This window comes from Convolutriloba macropyga, chromosome 13 (assembly GCF_964194025.1).
Source record: "Convolutriloba macropyga chromosome 13, txConMacr16.3, whole genome shotgun sequence".
Classification (NCBI taxonomy): domain Eukaryota; kingdom Metazoa; phylum Xenacoelomorpha; order Acoela; family Convolutidae; genus Convolutriloba; species Convolutriloba macropyga.
This window is the reverse complement of record NC_134480.1, coordinates 46888887-46909451: the sequence shown is the minus strand read 5'-3', so window position 1 is coordinate 46909451 and position 20565 is coordinate 46888887. Positions and strand designations below refer to the sequence as shown.

At 35.5% G+C, this 20565-nt stretch overlaps 1 protein-coding gene across 3 annotated transcripts in view; it reads right to left on the bottom strand.

Moving 5' to 3' along the window:
* LOC142351816 (uncharacterized) overlaps positions 1-20565 on the bottom strand; it is a 60472-nt gene that overhangs the window by 25268 nt on the left and 14639 nt on the right. For all 3 annotated transcript variants that reach the window (XM_075404017.1, XM_075404019.1, XM_075404018.1), the window contains exons 4-5: positions 15562-15700; positions 14809-14905 (exon numbers count right to left, since the gene is read on the bottom strand). In XM_075404017.1, coding sequence (XP_075260132.1) covers positions 14809-14905; positions 15562-15700 — 236 coding nt within the window. The remainder of the gene's footprint in view (positions 1-14808; positions 14906-15561; positions 15701-20565) is intronic.

The following is a 20565-nucleotide window of genomic DNA, read 5'->3' as shown; positions in this document are numbered from 1 at the left end:
CTAACAGAAACGGCATTAGAGTGGTTTAATACTGTAGACCCCACAAGAAATCTCGGCCAAATTAAAATAGATTTCATAAATAGATTAACAGATAGCCGTGATCAATTTAAATATTGACTGGAAGTGGAAGGTGCCACTAGACAAGAACGGAAATTAATATAGAATTATTTCCACCGTATTGAAAACTCTGTTGACTGTTGATAGAGGATGGCCTGAAAATATACCTGCGAGGATAAGCAACCCTGTCCAAATCACCACCGAACGAACATTACAGCAAAAACAAAGAGAGCAAAAGTATATTGATTTTGCTATAAGAGGTCTAAAGCACGCATCTCTAAAACGCAAGGCTCAAGAATATAGATAGGAAAATCCGGATAAAACATGGGATGAAATACAAAATCACTAAATAACAAAAAGCCTAACATTTACAGTTAGCACTGACGGCACATTAAAACAAGCAAACGATAAAATTAGTAGCTTTGGAGCACAAATTAAAGAGCTTACTAGCCATATAAGAAATAGCGAAGTTAGCGCTGCTAATTCAAGACCTTTTAAAGACCCCAATGTAAAAAGAGGGCCAAATAATACACGCTTTTGCAATTTTTGCCGTAATCATGGGCATTTTCTTTCTAAAAGACACCCTTCAGTACTCACTACAGAAAACAGACTAACAGTAAGCCGAAATTTAATAACCAAAATCGCCCAATTAATACTAACTGTGGATATGACAATCGCAGGTACGGAAATAAACATTATAACAACAATTATAATAAATCATATGAACAAAAGTTCCCCCAGAACAAACAGTTTAGTCCGCATGAAACTGATGCGAGACAATATTATAAACGTGGGAATCAAAATTTTCAGCGTTCTTATCCCCCGAATCATACACTAACCAATTTCAGCCATCAAGTTGTAATTATCATGATCAACAACCCCGCTCGTCCCACTCTGTCAACTGGTTAGAGAATCAAAACTAACAAACAGAATACTATGACCAAAATAATTACACCGACGCTATCACAGATTTCTTCCCTTGAAACTTCTAAAGTCTCCGAAAGTTAGTACAAATAGTAATCCAAAATCTAGTATTTACCTAAATATGTATTATTTCACCACAGGAGACATAAATAAAAATAGTGGATTGGAAGTTGAATACCTAATCGACTCAGGCTCCACATGTACGATTATAATTTACCCCACAGTTTTATGAATGCGAAAAGTTAATCCTAGCATGAGGATTTTCTTAGCCATAAATATAACAAAATCCTATAATGGATCACAAATTTGTATGTTAGGCCATAATAGAGTAACATCATACTTTGACAGTGATGGAAAGTATGAAGCGAACTATAAACTATGGGTTACACAAGAAGGAACGTCTAACCTGATTGGTGTTGGTTTCTATCACATTTTCTTTAAAGCTCTGTATTTCGATATTCCTGCTGTAGAATTAAAATAACTCACAGGAGTAATCAGTTATGGAAGAATGAATAAAGAATAACACTATCCGCAGGTATCGGAGATAGAAGCAATAGTCTTGTCTTAGCCACATTTTATACAGGCAAGATCAACCTACTTTTGCAAACACACAAAACACTGATTTATGTTACCCCAAAGGCACTTCTTTTCATCCGCATAAAAATACAGTAAAAACAGAACTAGTGTTCTTTATCACAGTCTGTACACAAACAGAGAAAACACTACCTATACAAATAAAAAACGCAAAAATCACCCTAATACACTTAATAAAGGTATTATCGGGTATGCTGTATGTGATATAGTATTAAGTCGTGATAAATTTAACATGGGCGACTGTAGTGAGTTCGCATATTCAATGCTAAATAAGTATAAAGAACTAGATAATTGTTTCATGCTTAGTACAGTTGTTAACTCAGTAGAAGAAGCTGAGTCAAACGAGTCGGATATTTGCATAAATTATTTTAACCACGAAGAACAGTCAATATTCAAAATTAGTATGGCTATTGTACACACAGTCTCTAAGGACTGCGCTATGAGCAAAAGATTTGCACTTATGTTGTGTAATAAGTCCTCGACTTGAGAGAGCATTTTAAGTGGCAAGTAGAAGTGAACGAGCGTGATGGAAATACAATAAACCAAAATGTATAACAATACATTGCTCCTAGCCTCGGACACCAAATCTTTAGTCTAATAACTAAAGAAAATTATAATAGTAAACCGACAATTGATGGTACTACTACCGCGCTATTCGAACTTCGCAATATAATTCTAATGCAGAAGATTAGATGCATAGCTATGCCAAAAATTGCATGCGGAATAGACAAAATGAATTGGTCTGAGATATCTGCATTACTATACAATGTATTCAATTCTTCGGGAATTAAAATGTTTGTTTATGTGGTTAAAGCCGAAATTAACCAAATGCCGTCCTCTACGCAATACACAGATGAATGCATCGAAGAGATATTTGGAATTGTAGGTGATCAAAGTGTGAACAAATGCAAAAATGATGCTGAAATAGCAACTGACTTCTCAAATGACACATAAACATTATGCAAACCCAATAATACTCAACAATTCCCCAAGTTCAGAACAAACGAACAAAACCACTTCATTATTCATGAAGTTGTTCAAGAGGAACTCGCCACACAACCAAAAGATGCAAGTAAGAACTATGCACACTATATCGAGTACCTTAAAAAAGTTCAATTTCACACAGACTGATTTAAAGGACGATGAATTCAGAATGCTTCTAAAGGTTCTGCTAGATGATGAGGATGTATACTCCCATCACAATTATGATAACGGCCGCACGAAACAGAAATTTCATATACCCCTCAAAAAGGATTGCGAATTTACAAGGTAACGTTCCAGCAAAGTTCCCCTACATTTGCGTGACTAGTTAGAAGCATTAATTGACGAATTATTACAAGCTGGAACAATACGCGAGCTAAATGAGCACGACAATTTAAACAGCTGGTTTGTAAACCCAATTATAATATTGCATAAGAACGATCATGTAAAACTTGTAATTGATGCTCGCTACCCCAACTCAATTGCAGACACAAGTAATTCTAGCTGTCACACGAGCCACTACAAGTTTAATGACAAGAATAAATGGAATATATTTTGCAAGTAGTAACTTATCGTGCACTTATCAAGTTCCCCTTACAGAAGAAACTCAGAAATTAACTAGTTTCTTTTTAGGTGGACGTCAATATACCTATCAAGTCTGATGTTACCGCTTAAAGCCCCTTCCGAACTTCTTTAAAAAACATATGCCTTGTGCATTTGGACCGCTAATGAAGAAAAACAAGCTATTACTTATATTGACGATACACTACTACAATCGCAAGATAAACAAGAATTGTTCATAGTAATACGTGAATATCATGAACTACTGCGTAAAGCAAACCTAAAAGCTGCGCCGGATAAAACAAAATTCGTCTTACGGAAAGCGAAATTACTCGGACATGTAATATCAAAGCGGTCGCTTAGCCCTATCACTTCACGCATTGCAACATACAAAATTTAAAAACACCAGAATTGAAAACCGACGTCCCCAGCTTATTAGGGGCGATGAGATTTCATGCAAATTATGTTATAAACTATCATATTGACACAGAACCGCTATATGATTTAGTCAATAATGACACGAATTTCGAATGGCTGGATACCCACCAGCAAACATTCGATAAACTGAAAACAAAATTTGCACACGATATTTCCGTCGCAATCCCCAACCCAAAATATCCCTTTCATATACATGCTGACTCCTCCAACTTAGGGACTGGTAGTATATTAGTACAACAGTTTCCCGAAGGGAAACAGATTGTTTCTGCAAATTCCCGTGTATTCAATAAAGCAGAACGGAAAATGTCCCCACAACATAGAGAACTGTGCGGAATAATATCCGAATTGCAAACGTACGGGTTCTACGTTATAGGTTCCCCCTACCCAGTATATCTATTTTGTGATCACAGACCTATATTGTTCCTTTGGTCTCGCCGCAGACAACCATCGCATAGGTTCTTTAAGTATCAGGTTGTGCTTACTAAACTTCCGAATCTAAAGATAATATACACTGAAGGTAAAAACCTTGCTTTCCCCGATTTACTCAGTAGACAAGTCCCACAAGAAGAAGCCAGAAAGTTCCATATTTAACACAAAACAGTTCCAAGGTACATTCGCTTCCCCATCGGATTACAAACCAATAAATTATTTAATACTACACTGTGATGAAAAGAAAGCACCACCAAATACTAGTTATCCGGTAATTGCACACATACCCGGAGAGAAAAGAAAAATACTAAATATAACTGACGAAGTCTTTAGTTTTAACGACGCAAGCGAAGATATAGAACAGACATTTAGTGCAATATACAACATTGCAGATTCTTTCAGATATGGACGAAAAATAAATCAGATACGAAAAATGTCACTAGAAAATGTATCTACAGAAAGCGTTAACGATAATACGTATAAAGAAATCCCCGAAGAGGTACATGCAATAGACGATGGTCTTGATGACAAAGACTGGCTAGATTTATTAAACGGGAATGTAGATATGTCTCTAATATAAGAGCTAGAACAAGCAAAGGAGGAATACAAGCAACGCACGCACAAATTTGACTTTGTAGAACCAACAACCTTACATACAGAAGTAATTAAAGTATCCTGTAAAGACTTACTACTAAAATTTACAGAGTTTACTAAACAAGCTCTACTAGACACAGATACAATCTTGCGCGAACAAATAAATGGTCCGGTTTCACAAACCGTTCTCCAATGGCTAAAGGCAGGCAAAGAATCTCCATGCACAAGTACAATTAAGCATTGTAAAAGACTACGCGTATACAAAAAAATATACTTAATTTTCTACTACTTGAGGAACAGTATGACTTACTAGGTTACAATAAACCAGACGAGAGCGGTTTATACGATACAGAAATATGTGTTCAACTACCATTATTTATGAAATGCTTTGAGTTAACACACATTAATCCGCTCAGTTGACACCATGGAGATACATGCACATTTAACAACAGTAGTAGATTCTTTTATTGGCCCGGAACAAACAAATGGATTACAAGGCTAGTACGTGACTGCTCAGATTGCCAAAAGAATAAACCGCAAAGACATGATCTGAACGAAGCACCCTTAGAACAGTGGGGAGCATTAGAAACAACCCCATTTCATACTATACACATAGACCACAAAGCCCATTTATGTCTTTTAGCAACCCAAAGAAAATTTGTCTAGTTATTGTAGATAGTTTCTCCGCTTTATAGGAGTAAATCCATCGAGAACCGCTGATGAACCAGAAACTGTTAAATTAATAGAAAAATACATTACACGGTTCGGAATCCCTCCGCAAATAGTACACAAAAACGGTACTGCCTTTTTGAGTAATGATTTTGTGCACTAGACGCACGAATTCGGAATCACATCATAACCGCGGACTTCTTACTGACCTTGGACAAACGGCAAGGTTGAAGTATAAAATAAGAACTTAGCGAAATGTTTGCGCAGTTTTATTAACGAAACTGGATCTAACTGGGCTAGTCTACTTAATAAATTTGCTTTTGTGCATAATACTGCTAAAAACTACAACACAAGATATACTCCGTACAAGATAATATTCGGTATTAAACCGAAAATTCCGATTTCTCTTAAGGTTGTCTTACTACGTGATAATAGAAGGAATTGTATTTCAGAGTATTGTAAAGACCTTTCATTACATACTCACTCTAAAAATTCCTGCAGAAAAAAGAAAGTAGATAAACTACTACAAAATAGATTCTCTAATAATATACTACAACGCGAGAATGAATTCAAATATATATATATATATATATATATATATATTTATATATATATATATATATATATATATATATATATATATATATATTTAGTAGAACATATACTCGCTGCCGGAAAATTACAAACAAGGCACATGAGTATAGGAACGGGTTTAAATTGGGTAAACCAATCAAAATCGGTCGTAAAGTATTACTAGAAAATCACGCTAAAGATTTATTGAAAACCCAAAATCTACTAGAGTTACGCTCTGGACCCTATACTGTTACTAAACAAATTAATAACACAACATATGAAATTTTTCACGACTTGACTGAACAAAGGAAATTAGTGCATAGAAATAATTTAGTAGAATATTTTCCTAAAAAACAAGAAATAGACAAGTTAGTACAGTATTATAATACTAACTATGATGATTCACAGGCCTTCTATGATAGGTTCAACCAGTACACAATAAACAAATTCAATCACCAAACAATTGATAACACGGAACTTATGCCGTTGCCTATTATTAACAACGCAAATAATCAGGCTGAACAAATAACATCATAGCAACCAGTTGAATACTAAACTATTTCTAACACGTGCCGGAGTGCGCCTAACAGCCCATACGAAACAAATAGAAAAGATAGTGAAAGTACACTACATATCAGGAATTTGTTTACCCCAAAAAGTAGTTCACAGAGTACTACATCCAATTCTCATACGTTTAGCCCTATTATTAGTTCAAACTCCCACCCAGTAGAGGCAAAAACCAATCCTAATCAAACTTATTCTGATGTCAGACTGCAAAGAACACGGACTGAACCTAAAGGCTATGGTAATGCAATTCCATCAGATTTAATTCCCAAAGTTCGAAAGAAATAATTCTTTTATACAAATTCTTATTAAAATATGAAGAATCTACAAAGATAAAATAAACCAATTATAAAAATATTTAATACTAAAATTACAAAAAATATAATAACCGAGCCCTAGCAACTTTACTTAGTTCGATGAACACTCGGCTTTGAGTCAAGTCTCTAAAAAGAAGCCCACATCCCAGGACAGCAGCCAAACCATATAGTTGCTGAGCAGCTCTTGCTCTCTCAGGGGTCCACCATACCCGCCATAGCACATATAAATATTTCATCATTGATTCATAACACTCAGGGTTCGGTGCTGTTAGTATACGCTCCAACTAAAACTCAAAAAAATTTTTTAAATTAATTACCCCTACTATATTTCCAAAAATAATTGTAATTTAGAAAAATTACCGTTTCCCCCAAAAAACATTTTAGGTACTGAATAGTAGCAACACATATAATAGCACGTCTATTATTTTTCCATCTTTATTTTTAATACAATACTCCTGCGCAACTGCGCAACTCACAGCGAATAAAACTCCTCTTCAGAGAGGAAAATTTGAGTAGATATATTTTGCTCAGATATGAATAATTTCATCTCTCTGGCCTCTACTTCCAAATCTAAACGCTCGTAGTTAAATGAAACCGAAAATCAAAGGAATTAAAATGAGGTAAGCCTTCTTCTTCTTTTTCTGTTTCTGCTATGTAGAAACAAACATATAGATAATATAACAAATTTATTTGTGACTGTAACTTTATTTTATCTATATCCGTGCAAATTGTGAAAAAAAACATTATTCTTAGCACGAATTTAATCTCATATTTAAAATCTGCTCACCACACTATTATTCAAAATATGCAACATCTTTAAAAGTCGCTCACTAAGATTTTTCACTTATGGACTCTAACAAAATTGTACTCACTAAACAAAGTCACTTCTTGTAAAATTGGACCGCAAAATGTTTAATTTTCAAAAGTCAAAGGACAAATTTTCAACCGTTTCTTGAGAGGAAAATTGGAAGCCACTATGTGTAGAACAAGCCAACAAAGCATTAGGTGGTATTGCGGCGTTTTCGACACTAGTCGGATTGATGCAAAACGCAGCACAATTATCACAGACGTAGATTTAACCCGAGAACAGTGTAGGCAGGCTAGACTAACTAATAAGTTAAATATTAACGGAAAAGAAGTTCCGATTAGGTTAAATATAAGAACAATTTCCTGTCCCAAAATTGGAGAAAGTCCAAATGAATGTGACAATTCTGGCTGGATAATTCACGATATGTTTTTAACGTATGTGCAGGACACAAGCTTAAATGTTAACCGGCGGGGAGGATCAGTATATAACTGGCAAAATACTCCCCTGCCTTGCACATTATCAGAAGGCGGTTGTCAAAGCACTTCAACCGAATCCCATGCTGATACTTGGGAGAAACAAGATAATTGCTTGTTCGCTATAAGAGAACAATTTGAAGGCAAAATGTTAAAAATAGGAGATAATTTTTACATCTTTAGAGAGTCAGAAAAGGAACAAAGCTTTCTATTTCAAGTGTACAATAAACATCAATTGCTATACATTAGCAACAAAATAGTTTATCCGTCGCCATACGACACACTATATGTTGAATTTACAGGTGGATTCAATATGAATAAAGGAGAAGCACTCGAACCTCTACCTACTCCCAGTAGAATTACTAATCTTCCGAACAATTCACTAAATTTGTTTAATATCTCAAGAACAGAGAGAGATTATGAGGCGCATTTAAATACTGAATTCGACTACTATCAGTACACTAAATTCCAAAAGCTACAACTCTCTGAAATAAAAACTATACAGCAAATTTGTGAACTAGAACGTTCACTGAAGAATACACAACTTGCTTATTCGCGTCTTAGCGCTAAGCTGGCTGGTTTTCTGTTAACTAATAACAGATCTATGTTTCTAGAGACTAATGGCAATGTAGCCTGGCTCTATCACTATCCGAAATTTTTTCACCATTTTAAGTAATGGATACTTGTTATGATAGAATTCCTGTGTTATATGAAAATAAAGTTCGCTTTATCGATCCGGTTAGCAGGCATACTTTTACTTCTGCTAAACAACAACCATGTAACAACAAGCAAAAAGAATCTTTTTCAACTAGACATTGAAAATGATAACTCTTGGATCGAAATAACTCCAAGTATAGCCCAAGTCACTGGGCCAGCATTAATTGCACCCAGAAACACCAAAATGGTTTCAATGAAATTGAAAAACGGACAGATAGTTTCTTTTCATGTAAAAAAGACATGATTGCATTTTGGAATGATGTAACTTTTAATGACGAAATGAAAGACGCAGCGCAATAACTCTTTCGCGAATTAGTTGAAATTCAACGTAACAAAAGCCAGCCCAGCGGTTATAGCAACTACTACACTAAAAAAACAATATACTTAGATTCTCTAATATTGTCATAGTTCTTACATAACCGGTATTTAAAAGCCTTCGGCCGAGTACACTATTATTTAAAGCAATGCGGAATTACCTTCGTTATACTCCTCTGTGTCAAATTCATATTAGACATTGTAGTTTGCATCATTTGACCGCTACAATTACATAAGATTACAGGAGCCTCAGTAACTTTGGAAAATAAAACTATCAGCTACTTTAAATATACTCTTCCAGTCCATAGTTACTTCAATATTTCGTCCTACCGAAGAAGAAGGCGACACAGAACATTTAGTACAAGCCCCAATTTATAGAGAGCCAACTATAAACATATACCCCCTATACAAAGTGAGCTACAAACAATTAGACAAGAGAGAGAGAGAATCAATCTAACAATGATGATTTCTCCACCTCTGCAAAGTAATTAAATGTAACTAATTATACCTATAAATCACCTTGATATAATTTTTTTAGAACATAAAACCACACGACAAAGATTTTCGTCTGACAGCATTTTAGGAACTATCAGACGATCAGAGCAGCCTTCATCGGAAGTTCCTATCGACATCTCAGAACAATAATTATTGACAACCGAAGAACAGCACTTGCATGAGCAACAAAATATTCAACCACTATCAGAGCAGCCTCAACAGCAACCGCAACCAGGACCATCGCAATCTCAACCACCAGTAGCATCAATTCTACCCAAACCCCTTTCGGTACACAACAAGATCAGTAGAAAAATTAAAACCGAAGAACTAGTCTCAAGCCCAAACTTCAAAGGACACCCCAAATACGACAAGTCACTAAATTAAAAACTGCAAAACCATGCTAATCTCTATAAATCTGGCATCCTAAAATCCAAAAACAAAGACCTACATATCAAAGATTTTAGGTATAGACAAACAAATCCTCTCCGTACCGTTTTATTTTTTAACTGCAAACTTACAAATCTCAGAGGATAGCTATATTCGAAATCTCGAACAAAGGTTTCTCAAAGAGCGTTATAAGAATTACCAGCTCCAGCAGCGCAACGAAAGCCTGCTGAGAGAAATAAGAGATTACCGACATGGCGACTTTCGATAAAACCAAAAATTTTTCGCATCTCTGAGCCGGGGCGAGGAAGAAAAAACTTGTTAATTTATCTGAAACTGTAAACCTTAAATTTTATACCTTTAATTTTTTTTATTTATGTGTATTTAAGTACTTTTTTGATGCTATGAGTTTCATTTTACTCCCATTAAGTACCAGGTCATGATGTACTGAAGTACATGTTAAATCTTATAGAATACTTAGCTTAACTAAGCTAAGTATTCAAATTACATAATTCTAAAAATAGGATGACGCAATTTGCTGAACCATTCACATTGTGTAAAATGTCCAACGGACATTTTAACGTCCAGCCAACAGCAAAAGAATTAACCCGTTATAAAAACTATATATACCAAAGCAAAAAGTACAACATTGAGAAAATGAGAATTAACAACTCAGAAACTGAGATTTTAATATCTCCAAATTGAGAAAGTATTCTCAAAAAAAGTAATTCAAAGTGGAATTGCCAAAACCTTTTCTCAACTTCTACAATAAAGGAATAGTTAGAGATATAATCAAAAACAGAACTTTACTTAAGAAGAGATAAAAAGTTACTTATAATAATTCATGTTTAATTAATAAAGCTTTTACTAACCTTTCCGACCTTCTCCTTTTTATAAGTTAACTTTTATAACCTTATGTTTAAATCTTTTAACCCTATAAAGTCAGCTTTAGTTTTATTTATGTTAAATTTCTATAAAACATATAAATCTTATAACTGATATAGTTAGTCAAATTTATTTACTTAAATCAATACATACTTTTTTGAGACTTAAGGTTTAAGAAGATAGCGTATACTAGGAGTACGACGATCGAGTCGGAAGTTTAAGATAAACCTCGCAACTCCATACCCTCTAGTGTAAACTGGTGCGACCCGGCGAGGCACGCATAATTATTCCATCTTCTAAAAACTGTAATCACTTTTTAAATTAACCAAGTTAATGGCCTCAGGCGAAGGAACAGGAGGTGGCACCGGTACTGTTGGCGCTGGTAATGGAACAGCTGGTACCGCTACATTAGTAAGAACACTTACTGATACCCCTCTCTCTCATCAGAATATGTCACTTGTTACATTCTCGGGAAACGACCCAAGACAAAATGCACGCGACTTCTGGAACTCCGTTGAACAAAAAATAAATTTTGCCTTAGGTAAAACGTTACCTACAGACCCCACTGCATTATCAAAATAGACGCATACATACGGAGACTGAAAGTGAGTTTTAAGCCATCTTTCTGCACTCGCGTTTCGAATTTACAACCGTTATCAGAAATAACCTTTTTGAAAATTAAGAGAAGATCATGATTTTTATTGATTACTAGATAACAAATTTAGACGGAAAAACTAATGTATTTTGCTATATATGTCCAAGAATTTTTATAATGAAATCCGAATATTTCCTATACGAACTTCCCACTATGATTTATTCCCAGCTCTCTTTTGAATACCGCCATAAAACTCAACTCTTTAGTCTAGATAGAAAATGCTTCTGATTTTTGAATTTTACTACAGCACTGAATAAAAATTAAAGAAAAAAATAAGGCACCTCTTATTTGAACAATCTTAATCTCGATTTCTATCAAACCGTTTTCTGATTGTATATTGTGTTTATACATTTATGACAGATTTGAAAAGCAAAAAAATATGATCTGTTGCCAATTTCAATATATACATTTAAGAAAATAGGTTAATTTTTCTGTTCTGACAATTAATTGTTAAAACGCCTGCCTTATTCAGTTTCCAGCAACTACGCGTCAACCAGTTTGACTGCAAGAAAATATTCTTTTTAATTAAAAAGACCTGCTTACATCCCGTGCCCTCCCCCCAAACAAAAAAAGCTATCATTGTTTTTGTTTCTATTTTTGGGATAAAATGGTCAAAGTCCTTCTGATTCTTAGTTTGATCGTGCGTATAACAGCAAGGTCCAACATATCACCTGGGATTTCAAAACAACCATTAATTTTTTCCCACAGAATCCGTTGGAATTATCCGAAAGCAACTTAACTGGATTTGACATTATTAACAGTCTTGCTTGAACCAAAAAAACATGCCTGGACGAAAACGAAAACTTCTTAGCACATTCCATACAGATATAGGCAGTATAATTTGAGAAACGTGGACAAAGAAAAGCCATACAAAAACACACACACACACACACACACACACAAACACACACACACATACACACACACACACGCGCGCGCACACACACATCACATACAAACAAAACCGAAAAAAAACAGACCCCAACAACAATATAAAATTTTGACAATCTTCTGTTTGGCAACTGATATTTGCTCAAGGTTGGTCACCATTCTTTTAGGCCTTCTATGTTCTGTCTAAATTACTAGGCTTTGATTTGATGAGCTAATTGTATTTGAAATTGCAATTTTGATACTAGATTTTGAAATGAAATTTGTTGAATTTTTTCAAAAAATTTGTCAAGTTTGATGTATAAACATGTATATATCTGTATTTTGTAACATAGGATAATTAATTTTTTTATTCTTTTATGGTTTTTTACAGCTTTTAAACTCTAAAAAAGCCTTTATTTGTGTTGCGTCAAACAATAAAAGTAACTAACTCCCACCACACTAACTCCCTACTTCTCTCCTTGACTCTTACACACGCATACGCACGCCACCCTCTTTACACACCCACATTAAAACTTATGCTCGGGCTTTTTCACCCTTTGAGTTTTTTTGTTCAGTAATTTCTATGTGAACTAATGCAAGAAAAGAAATTTTCCAAAGAAACATTTGTTTCTTATATGAAGACGTTCTCAATCAATATACCCTATAGCTTTTATTTTTACTGTAATGCTCATATAAAGGAAAAAAATAGTTTGAAGAGCAATGTCAACATCCAGAGAAGTCATAAAAATTTTTCTTCTAATTAAAAAAAACTATGAATATTTACATTAAATTTCTATACCTGGCAATTAAAAAAACTTTATAACTCTCAATTTAACTTCCTTTGATTTATAATGAGCTCTGACATAACAAGGAATCTGGAACAAATAATTGAGTTATATGACAGGATTCAAAGGAAGGCTGAGAATGAATCAAAGTGGAAAGATCGTAGAGGACAAATTCAAATTTCATTTTTAAAATTTTTGGACGTACAGCGACAAAATATTTTAAACTTTTCTGTCTAAACGTGATAACTGTTAATCAATAGAAATCATGATCTTCTCCTAATTTTCAAAACGTTTTTTTCCTGATAATGGTTTAAATTTGAAAGGAGATTGCAGAGAGATAAGAAAACGTATTAAAACACACTTCTCAGCCTCGGGTAGAAAAATCAATCTTTTTAAAACGTGACAGATCTATCGAATGCATTGACTAAAGATATGTCATAATACCTTGAACTGTTTGGGTCTCTATCATTTGCATAAACTCCAAAAAAACCATTGCGCATTCTATTATTGTTAGAAAGCCGAGAAAAGGCAATTTAAAGCAAAAAGGCAACATAGCTTAAAAAGATCACCTACTTTTTCAGCGTACAATTCACTAACAGGGTGAACAATTTATAAAAGAGAATGGTTGTAACAGCGTAATAACATGGATTTGTTTTCAGGCCACTTGGTGCATTTATTAGCACATCAGGCGCAAAAAAAACGTACCGATTCGAACACAGTACTGGTCAATTTCTGCAGTAGTTGCAATGTAAGACTTCCCTATTTATTAACGTAAAACAACACCTTCGTAATAACTGTGTTCAATTTAGCAATAATTTTTGACTTCCAAACCTTCTACTAACTTTCAACCAAAAAAACTGTGAAGATTTTTCAAAATTTTTCAAACTGGTGATCAATAAACTCTCTAACTCTCAATTTCATTTCTTTTCTTTCATACTGGAAGAGCTTTCTTCGAACGATCTGCTCTGACAACATACGGAATACAAATAAGAATGATAAGAACAGATTTTCATCTTAAGTTTTTCCATGAAATTGATTGAATTGATGTTCATTCCATAAGCTGATTTTTTAACTCTCCGTGGAAATCCAGAAACGGTTTGTTTAGAAATCCAGAAACAGATGTTTTTGATGAACAAAATTTTTTTGCAAAAAATTAAGAAAAGTACACAACTTTTCTTCAGGTATTTACATTTAAAATTGATATTAGCTATTTCGCGAGCTCTGAAATGCCCGACGTCTTCCATTCAAACAAATCTGTTTGATGCAAAGAAACTTTGGTTCTTACCATAGTTTGAAACAGCAGAACAAAGAGAGTGATGTAAACATTTATCAAGGTTTTGAGAAATATACAAAATAATCGTTTTTTAAATTTTTTTGTCAAATAGTTGAAATCGTTAATTTTTAGACTTGAAACTGCAAAAACTATTCAAGAAAATCAAAACACCCCCCCCCCCCCCCCGCAGAGAGTTTTATTTTCCTTTTTGACTTTTCTCCTCCGAAATTCAAAATTTTAAGTTGTTTCCCTTTTTCAAATTTCGAGTATTTTTTATTTAAATTAAAACTGGATCCCGAAGGCTACAAAATGGTGGCTTTATTTTTCTCTACGATACGTCAGCAAAAAAATGAAAAATTGATTGAAGAAAAAGCCAGCCTGGCATATATATCTCCCCATTTTGAAAACTATTGGAACAATAATTTTGTGTTTTGTGTTTGTCAATACCTGAGTACATTAGGGTAGCATCCAGGGTATTTGGCCAACTTGTAGAGACAGAGAGACTCCACCACTATTGTTATCATTATCATACCACACTCTATCTCTAAAGCATTTGATAATAAAGTAGGATCAGATACAAAAACGATACCATCAAGAGCCATCAAGAAAACTGATGCATTTTTCTTAAAAAGAGAAGCTCTTGACGGCTTTTGTGACTATATAACTTCCAGGAAACTACAAAGTTGTTCAAAAATCAGAAATTGAAGCACTGCGAGAAAACAATTATAAGAATTTAAATTCCACCGAACTATTTGAAACGAGAAAAAATATTTGGAAATTTTTGGATTAAGATAACTCAATATTTTTGACCCAGAAGCTTTGGGTCCAGCTAAAGTCTTATGTGAAAAATCAGGTTTATGAAACGTCCAGCATGTCACTAAAGTCCAACTAAAGTATTTTCATAACTCATATGAGTCGAGCATGTTCCTTTCAAAATACGTTTTAGGTCATATGTCTGCACCTAGATCTGGGAAGCAATGTTGATAGGCCCGCAATAATTCAAGTTACTTCGAAAGGGGTACATCTTGTAAAAATCCTGCTTATCAGTTTGTTTACAACAAAGTATTTTGACCATAAGAAATCAAGATAAAAAAGGAGTAACTTAGCACTGACAAGAGGTCTCAGAGAGTATTACACGAAAAATTCCGAAAATCAATGCGTTTATTATAACTACCAGAATGTTTTCGTTCGTTAACTTACCAAAAGCAATATCTTCCCCAAACGTGACCAATCGATTGGCTTCCATGTGCTGTCCTGATGATGTCATGTAGCCAGACATGGTCGATATTAGAGATACCACGCAGAAAACACCATTCGTCCCAAAAGACGCCAAAAACACCTGGATTGGATAAATTAGTTTGTTCAAAGGTTTGATATTATGTTTCCAAGGCTAATAGTTTTGAATTCTCAGCGCTTATCGAAAGGAAACTACCAATAAGACGTGAGGATTTTGTGAGAACAATGAATTAGCAATTTATAGAGCTACATACTGAATTATCGCAAGGGCAACTATCCACAAATGAGTGCATGTTTTTGCTCATTGATAGGTTGTGTAGAATTTTGCATTTTGCTTAGGCTGACTAGCTGGGGACCGACTAGCGCCCGAAACTCCAACAAATTGAAAAGGTTTTGATGGCTCTCAGACTTCTATTGGAGGGATCATTTGTCCCCACGCTGCTCTTGTCGGCTGTAGGAAACTCTAGTTGCAATAATGAATTGAGTTGAGTAATCAAATAACATCAAATAAATAAACAAGAAATGTAAGAGATCACAGAACCACATCAAAATTCAACCAGAGTTTTAGAAAAAAAGATGGTTCGCAACTTTAACTCAGTAACCAAAATGTTCACTAGACAACTACTATTCTCTCAATCCTACAAGCTGTCAACGGTGTTTGCATGTGGTCTGATTTCCAATCGCGCAAACCAGTGTTCTGATTTCCAATCGCTGAAACTGGTGTTCTGACTTTATCAAGTCAATTCAACTCTCTCAGCAATGTCTTTGTTGTCAAAATTTCTCGACAGGTATCCTCCTAGGCTACAGCTCTTAATATGTTAGACTCCTTAGTAACTATCAAGCAGCAACGTACAAGAGTGATCAAAACAAAACAATTTGTTCACATCTCATTATGGACCACATTAATTATGCCTTTCTTACGTAAATTTGTTATGACTTCTAGAGAACAATTGGATGACCTGAACGCCTTCTTTATACATTGCTGACTACTACTCAAGCTATTCAAACTAAAACAAAATCCGTATCAGACTTATGACGCTACCAAATAATCAAACTATGAACTCAAGAATTCAAGCCTTATTTGGAAGTTTAAAGTCCCCCCACGGTATCTAGAAAACAAATTCCCCAAAAGTGTCAGCAATTAAAGTTACCCCTATGTATGTCCTATCACTCTACCAAGTTTAATCTTGCTGAGGTAAATACCGGATGATAATTAACGTATGAAAATTCGGTCCCCTTAAGAAAATTAATATTACCCCTGCTCAACTTATAAAGCCACACGTTTTTGGTTCATAAATGCCTGGTTTATCAAATGGCTTTTAATTGCAAGCCAACAGTCTTACTAACAATTTAATTGTAACCGATTTTCAAATTTCAATTTCTATCACTTCTAATTGGGAAACTTTGTGGGAAAAGTAGGATTTACGAAATTCTACACTCCTCCATTCTAGACAATTATTCTGCCGAATAATTGCTTAAACTGGCTTTTGACCTAAATCTTAACCAACACCTATCTTAAAAATGTGTTCTATCAGTCTTGTTGATACATCTAGTCTCCCTTATCAGTAAGTTTCGCGCCAAGCATACTTTTTTTCTTTTTTGGTTCCACAACATATCACAACAGACTTATTCACCTAAGTTAGGCCTAATAGACCAATTTTGAACCATCGCTATCTACAAATGAGTATTAATAGTACATCAACGTATTACACTGGAACATTTTTCAAATCTACAGCAATCGAATTCAACGGAACATATATGGCTAAAACTACTAGAAGGATTACGCAAACTAAAAATTTGTCTCTGTTTATAGATACAACACATATAACAACTAATAAAGAAGCAACAAAAACTGGTTAGTTCAACAAGAGTCAACAAGAAGCTACACAATAATTGGTTAGTTCAAGCACCAAATCTTTTATCAATTACCCCGCCACCTCAACAAAAGTTCTCTTTCAAACTATTCCGGTAACTCCAAATTCAAATCCAAATTGGTTCAACTCACCTTCCTAATACTATTTCACGGTTAGTTATATTCAACTAGCTTGCTCTTCACAATATTCAAAACCAAATTTTTGTGTTTAAACACTGGTACTCCATGCGTCCTCTACCAGTTACAGTTTGGAAAAAAAGCAAGCAATTGTTTTGCCCCATAAACTAGCTTTACACCATTAACCAATATTTCAGACTAAAATTGGCAATTTATCAACCAATCGTTTGACACAGAAGCTAATTGGAAACACAAGATAGGATAGTAAAATGAGACGTAGCTATCATGCTGAAGATTATCAAACCGACTGTGCTATCTTAAAAATCTTTCTTCCTTCGATGCTTGAAAGGATGTCCTCCCATCTCCTCATTGGACCGCCACCTCACATCTGGAGGTCTCCTCCTCCAGAACCATCTCCTCATCAGATTCATTGTTCTCCATCTCCCTCCGAGTAACTTGAAGCCACCTTGTCCCTTGCGACTTCGAGTCTCGGCGAATGTTGAAAGAGAATCTTCTCGGACAGAACCCCTCCCTTCTGTTGTGGACATCGCCCATTGACGCCATCAACGCATAGTGCAATTCGATTACTGACTGAGACTCCCATATTCTGTTGTGGATATCAGCATTTGTGCTATCAACAGGTGGGTACCACACAATAGGCATTGCATGGACTTCCTCGCTTCTCCTTTGACGTCATTTGGAGACCCCAAAAAAGGGATAACTTTCCTTTCGAGGGCCGTGGCCCTGAATAACACAGTTAATCGCCGCTGCCAATTGAATCTAAAGGTCATCCAAGTCTCTTTCAATCATCCACACACTGCTGTGCCTTATATCTCCCTCGTTAATTCTCTGATTTTCCTCTGTTCCCTAGACTCCGGTATTCAACTGGGTGTCCGCATATCTGTCTAGACTGAAAGTCCAACTCTTTGGTTCTGATCACACAAAACACACCGGTTGCCAAGTCTGGTTGCGCCTCCTCTACATCTGTATCGTCGATCGATTCTTCAGTATTGGAGAGCTCCTTGCTTTTACCTAGTTGAAACTGCTTTCTACTTGTTCCATTCAGTTTCACAAACTTCCTCAAGTACCTTTTTGTATACATTCCACCAAAATTCATACTTCGCCGTTTACTGAACTTCAAACATATTTCTCTTCCTGAGGAGATGTTTAGCAGAGGAGTTTTCTTGATTGCTAAAACTACCCCGTGACCCACTTCAAGCGTAAACCTCAACCGAAGTCTCTGATTACTACCAAACTGCTTGATTGTTTGAGACCAAACTCACATCCCTGCATACTTTCACTACGCGGAGGAGAGTTTGATGTGTCCATCGCACTCTCTGGACCTAATGGACAATTTTCAGACCTTGAAACTTAATTCTGAAACACTCGCTTGAGCTTCAAACCTATTTCACGTCTCAACTCGCTGGTTTCTTCCAATGAACATCCTAATATGTGGTCCTGCTGATTCCGGTTTCTCGGTTCTACTGCTAAAATATGTGAATCATTGGCTCTTTCCAACTTCCAAAAGCTTTTGCATGAGAGTCAACGTTAGAACAACCAAGAGCTCTAACCAACTCAAAACGTTTCCAAACGATGTCCAGAAAACCGACAAATGATTGCAAGACTCTACAAGCCTTTGCCTATCCGTAACATCACTGCTTCCTCCTCCAAGATGAGATTGAACTGTTTCATTATAACCATGAAAATTATCTGCCATTATAGTAAGCAACACCAAAGTTGTTTCAACCTGAGGGAAATATGATGTAGCGTCCCGCATCACATTGGTATCTCAAGCTCTAGTACTTGGAACTTTTTCTTAAAATTAACTGTTTCAATTTTGTTCAAAACTCTAGTGCTCTCCTTGCTTGAAACAACTAAAGAAGCTTGCCCGGCTTCCTCAAACACTCCTTGAAAAGTTTGCAATCTTGCCACTGATAGCAATTGAGGTCTTTTCTTTAATTCCTTTATTGTCCTCTGAGTCAGTTCCCCTGCCGATATGCAATGGCCAAGCTTTCAAATCCATTGAGTTTTCTCTTTTGTTGGCGCTGTTACCGTGAACACCTCAGCTGTTTCCCAAAACTCAAAACCTTCGGAGTCTCTTAACATCAGTTCGAGTAGCCCTTGTTCTTTAAGTGAAGCACAATTATCAAAGACCTCTTCCCAGTTGACGTAACTGTTCCGCCCAATTCAAAAACTCTTGCTCTATCCCAGTACAGACATGCTCTATAACCAATGGAAAAATTTTGAGACCTGTCATAACCATCTTCAACCCGGAATCTTTGGACTCTGCCTCTGCTACTTCCAAAATGAACAACTGTCCGTGTACTCAATTCCTCCTCCAACTCAAATTCTTGAACTTCAGGATCCACCAGTGGATTAATAACTGCACACAGTTTTGGTCGTTTCCCTTTTAAGTCACCCGGGTTGTCACTTCACTAAACCTGTCTAAGAATTTCTCCAATCATATTTTTTGATGAATCCTTACATCACCAGGGCTTAGCACTAACTCTTGCAGGACAAACGAAAACATTACTTTTCCATTTGATTTCATTCGCATTTCGAAAAGACTCCTCTTCATCTCTACTAGATATACGACACCTTGTCTCAACTATACATGTAACCTCATTAGTTACGGTGTCGATCTCTTGATTCAATTTGTCTCTAAGATTGACATCAGCAAGGTTTTCTGCAAAAACTCGATGAATGGACTCTATCTCTCTCATATCAACTTCACCGCCTCTTACTAGGGACAAAAACTCAGGTACCATTAGAGTTACATCCTTCAGTCATGTCTCTTAAGTACATCCAAAGAACTCAGGAGGAAGCTGAGTTTCCTCATCCTCTCTGGCCTCATAATCGAAGCAACTCATGGGAAGATGGTCATCTTCTTTATCCTTTGCTTATAATTTGTCAACGTAATAGACAAAACCTTCAGGCGTAGCTACTTTCTCCAACTTTAACAAGAACTTTTCCCTCAT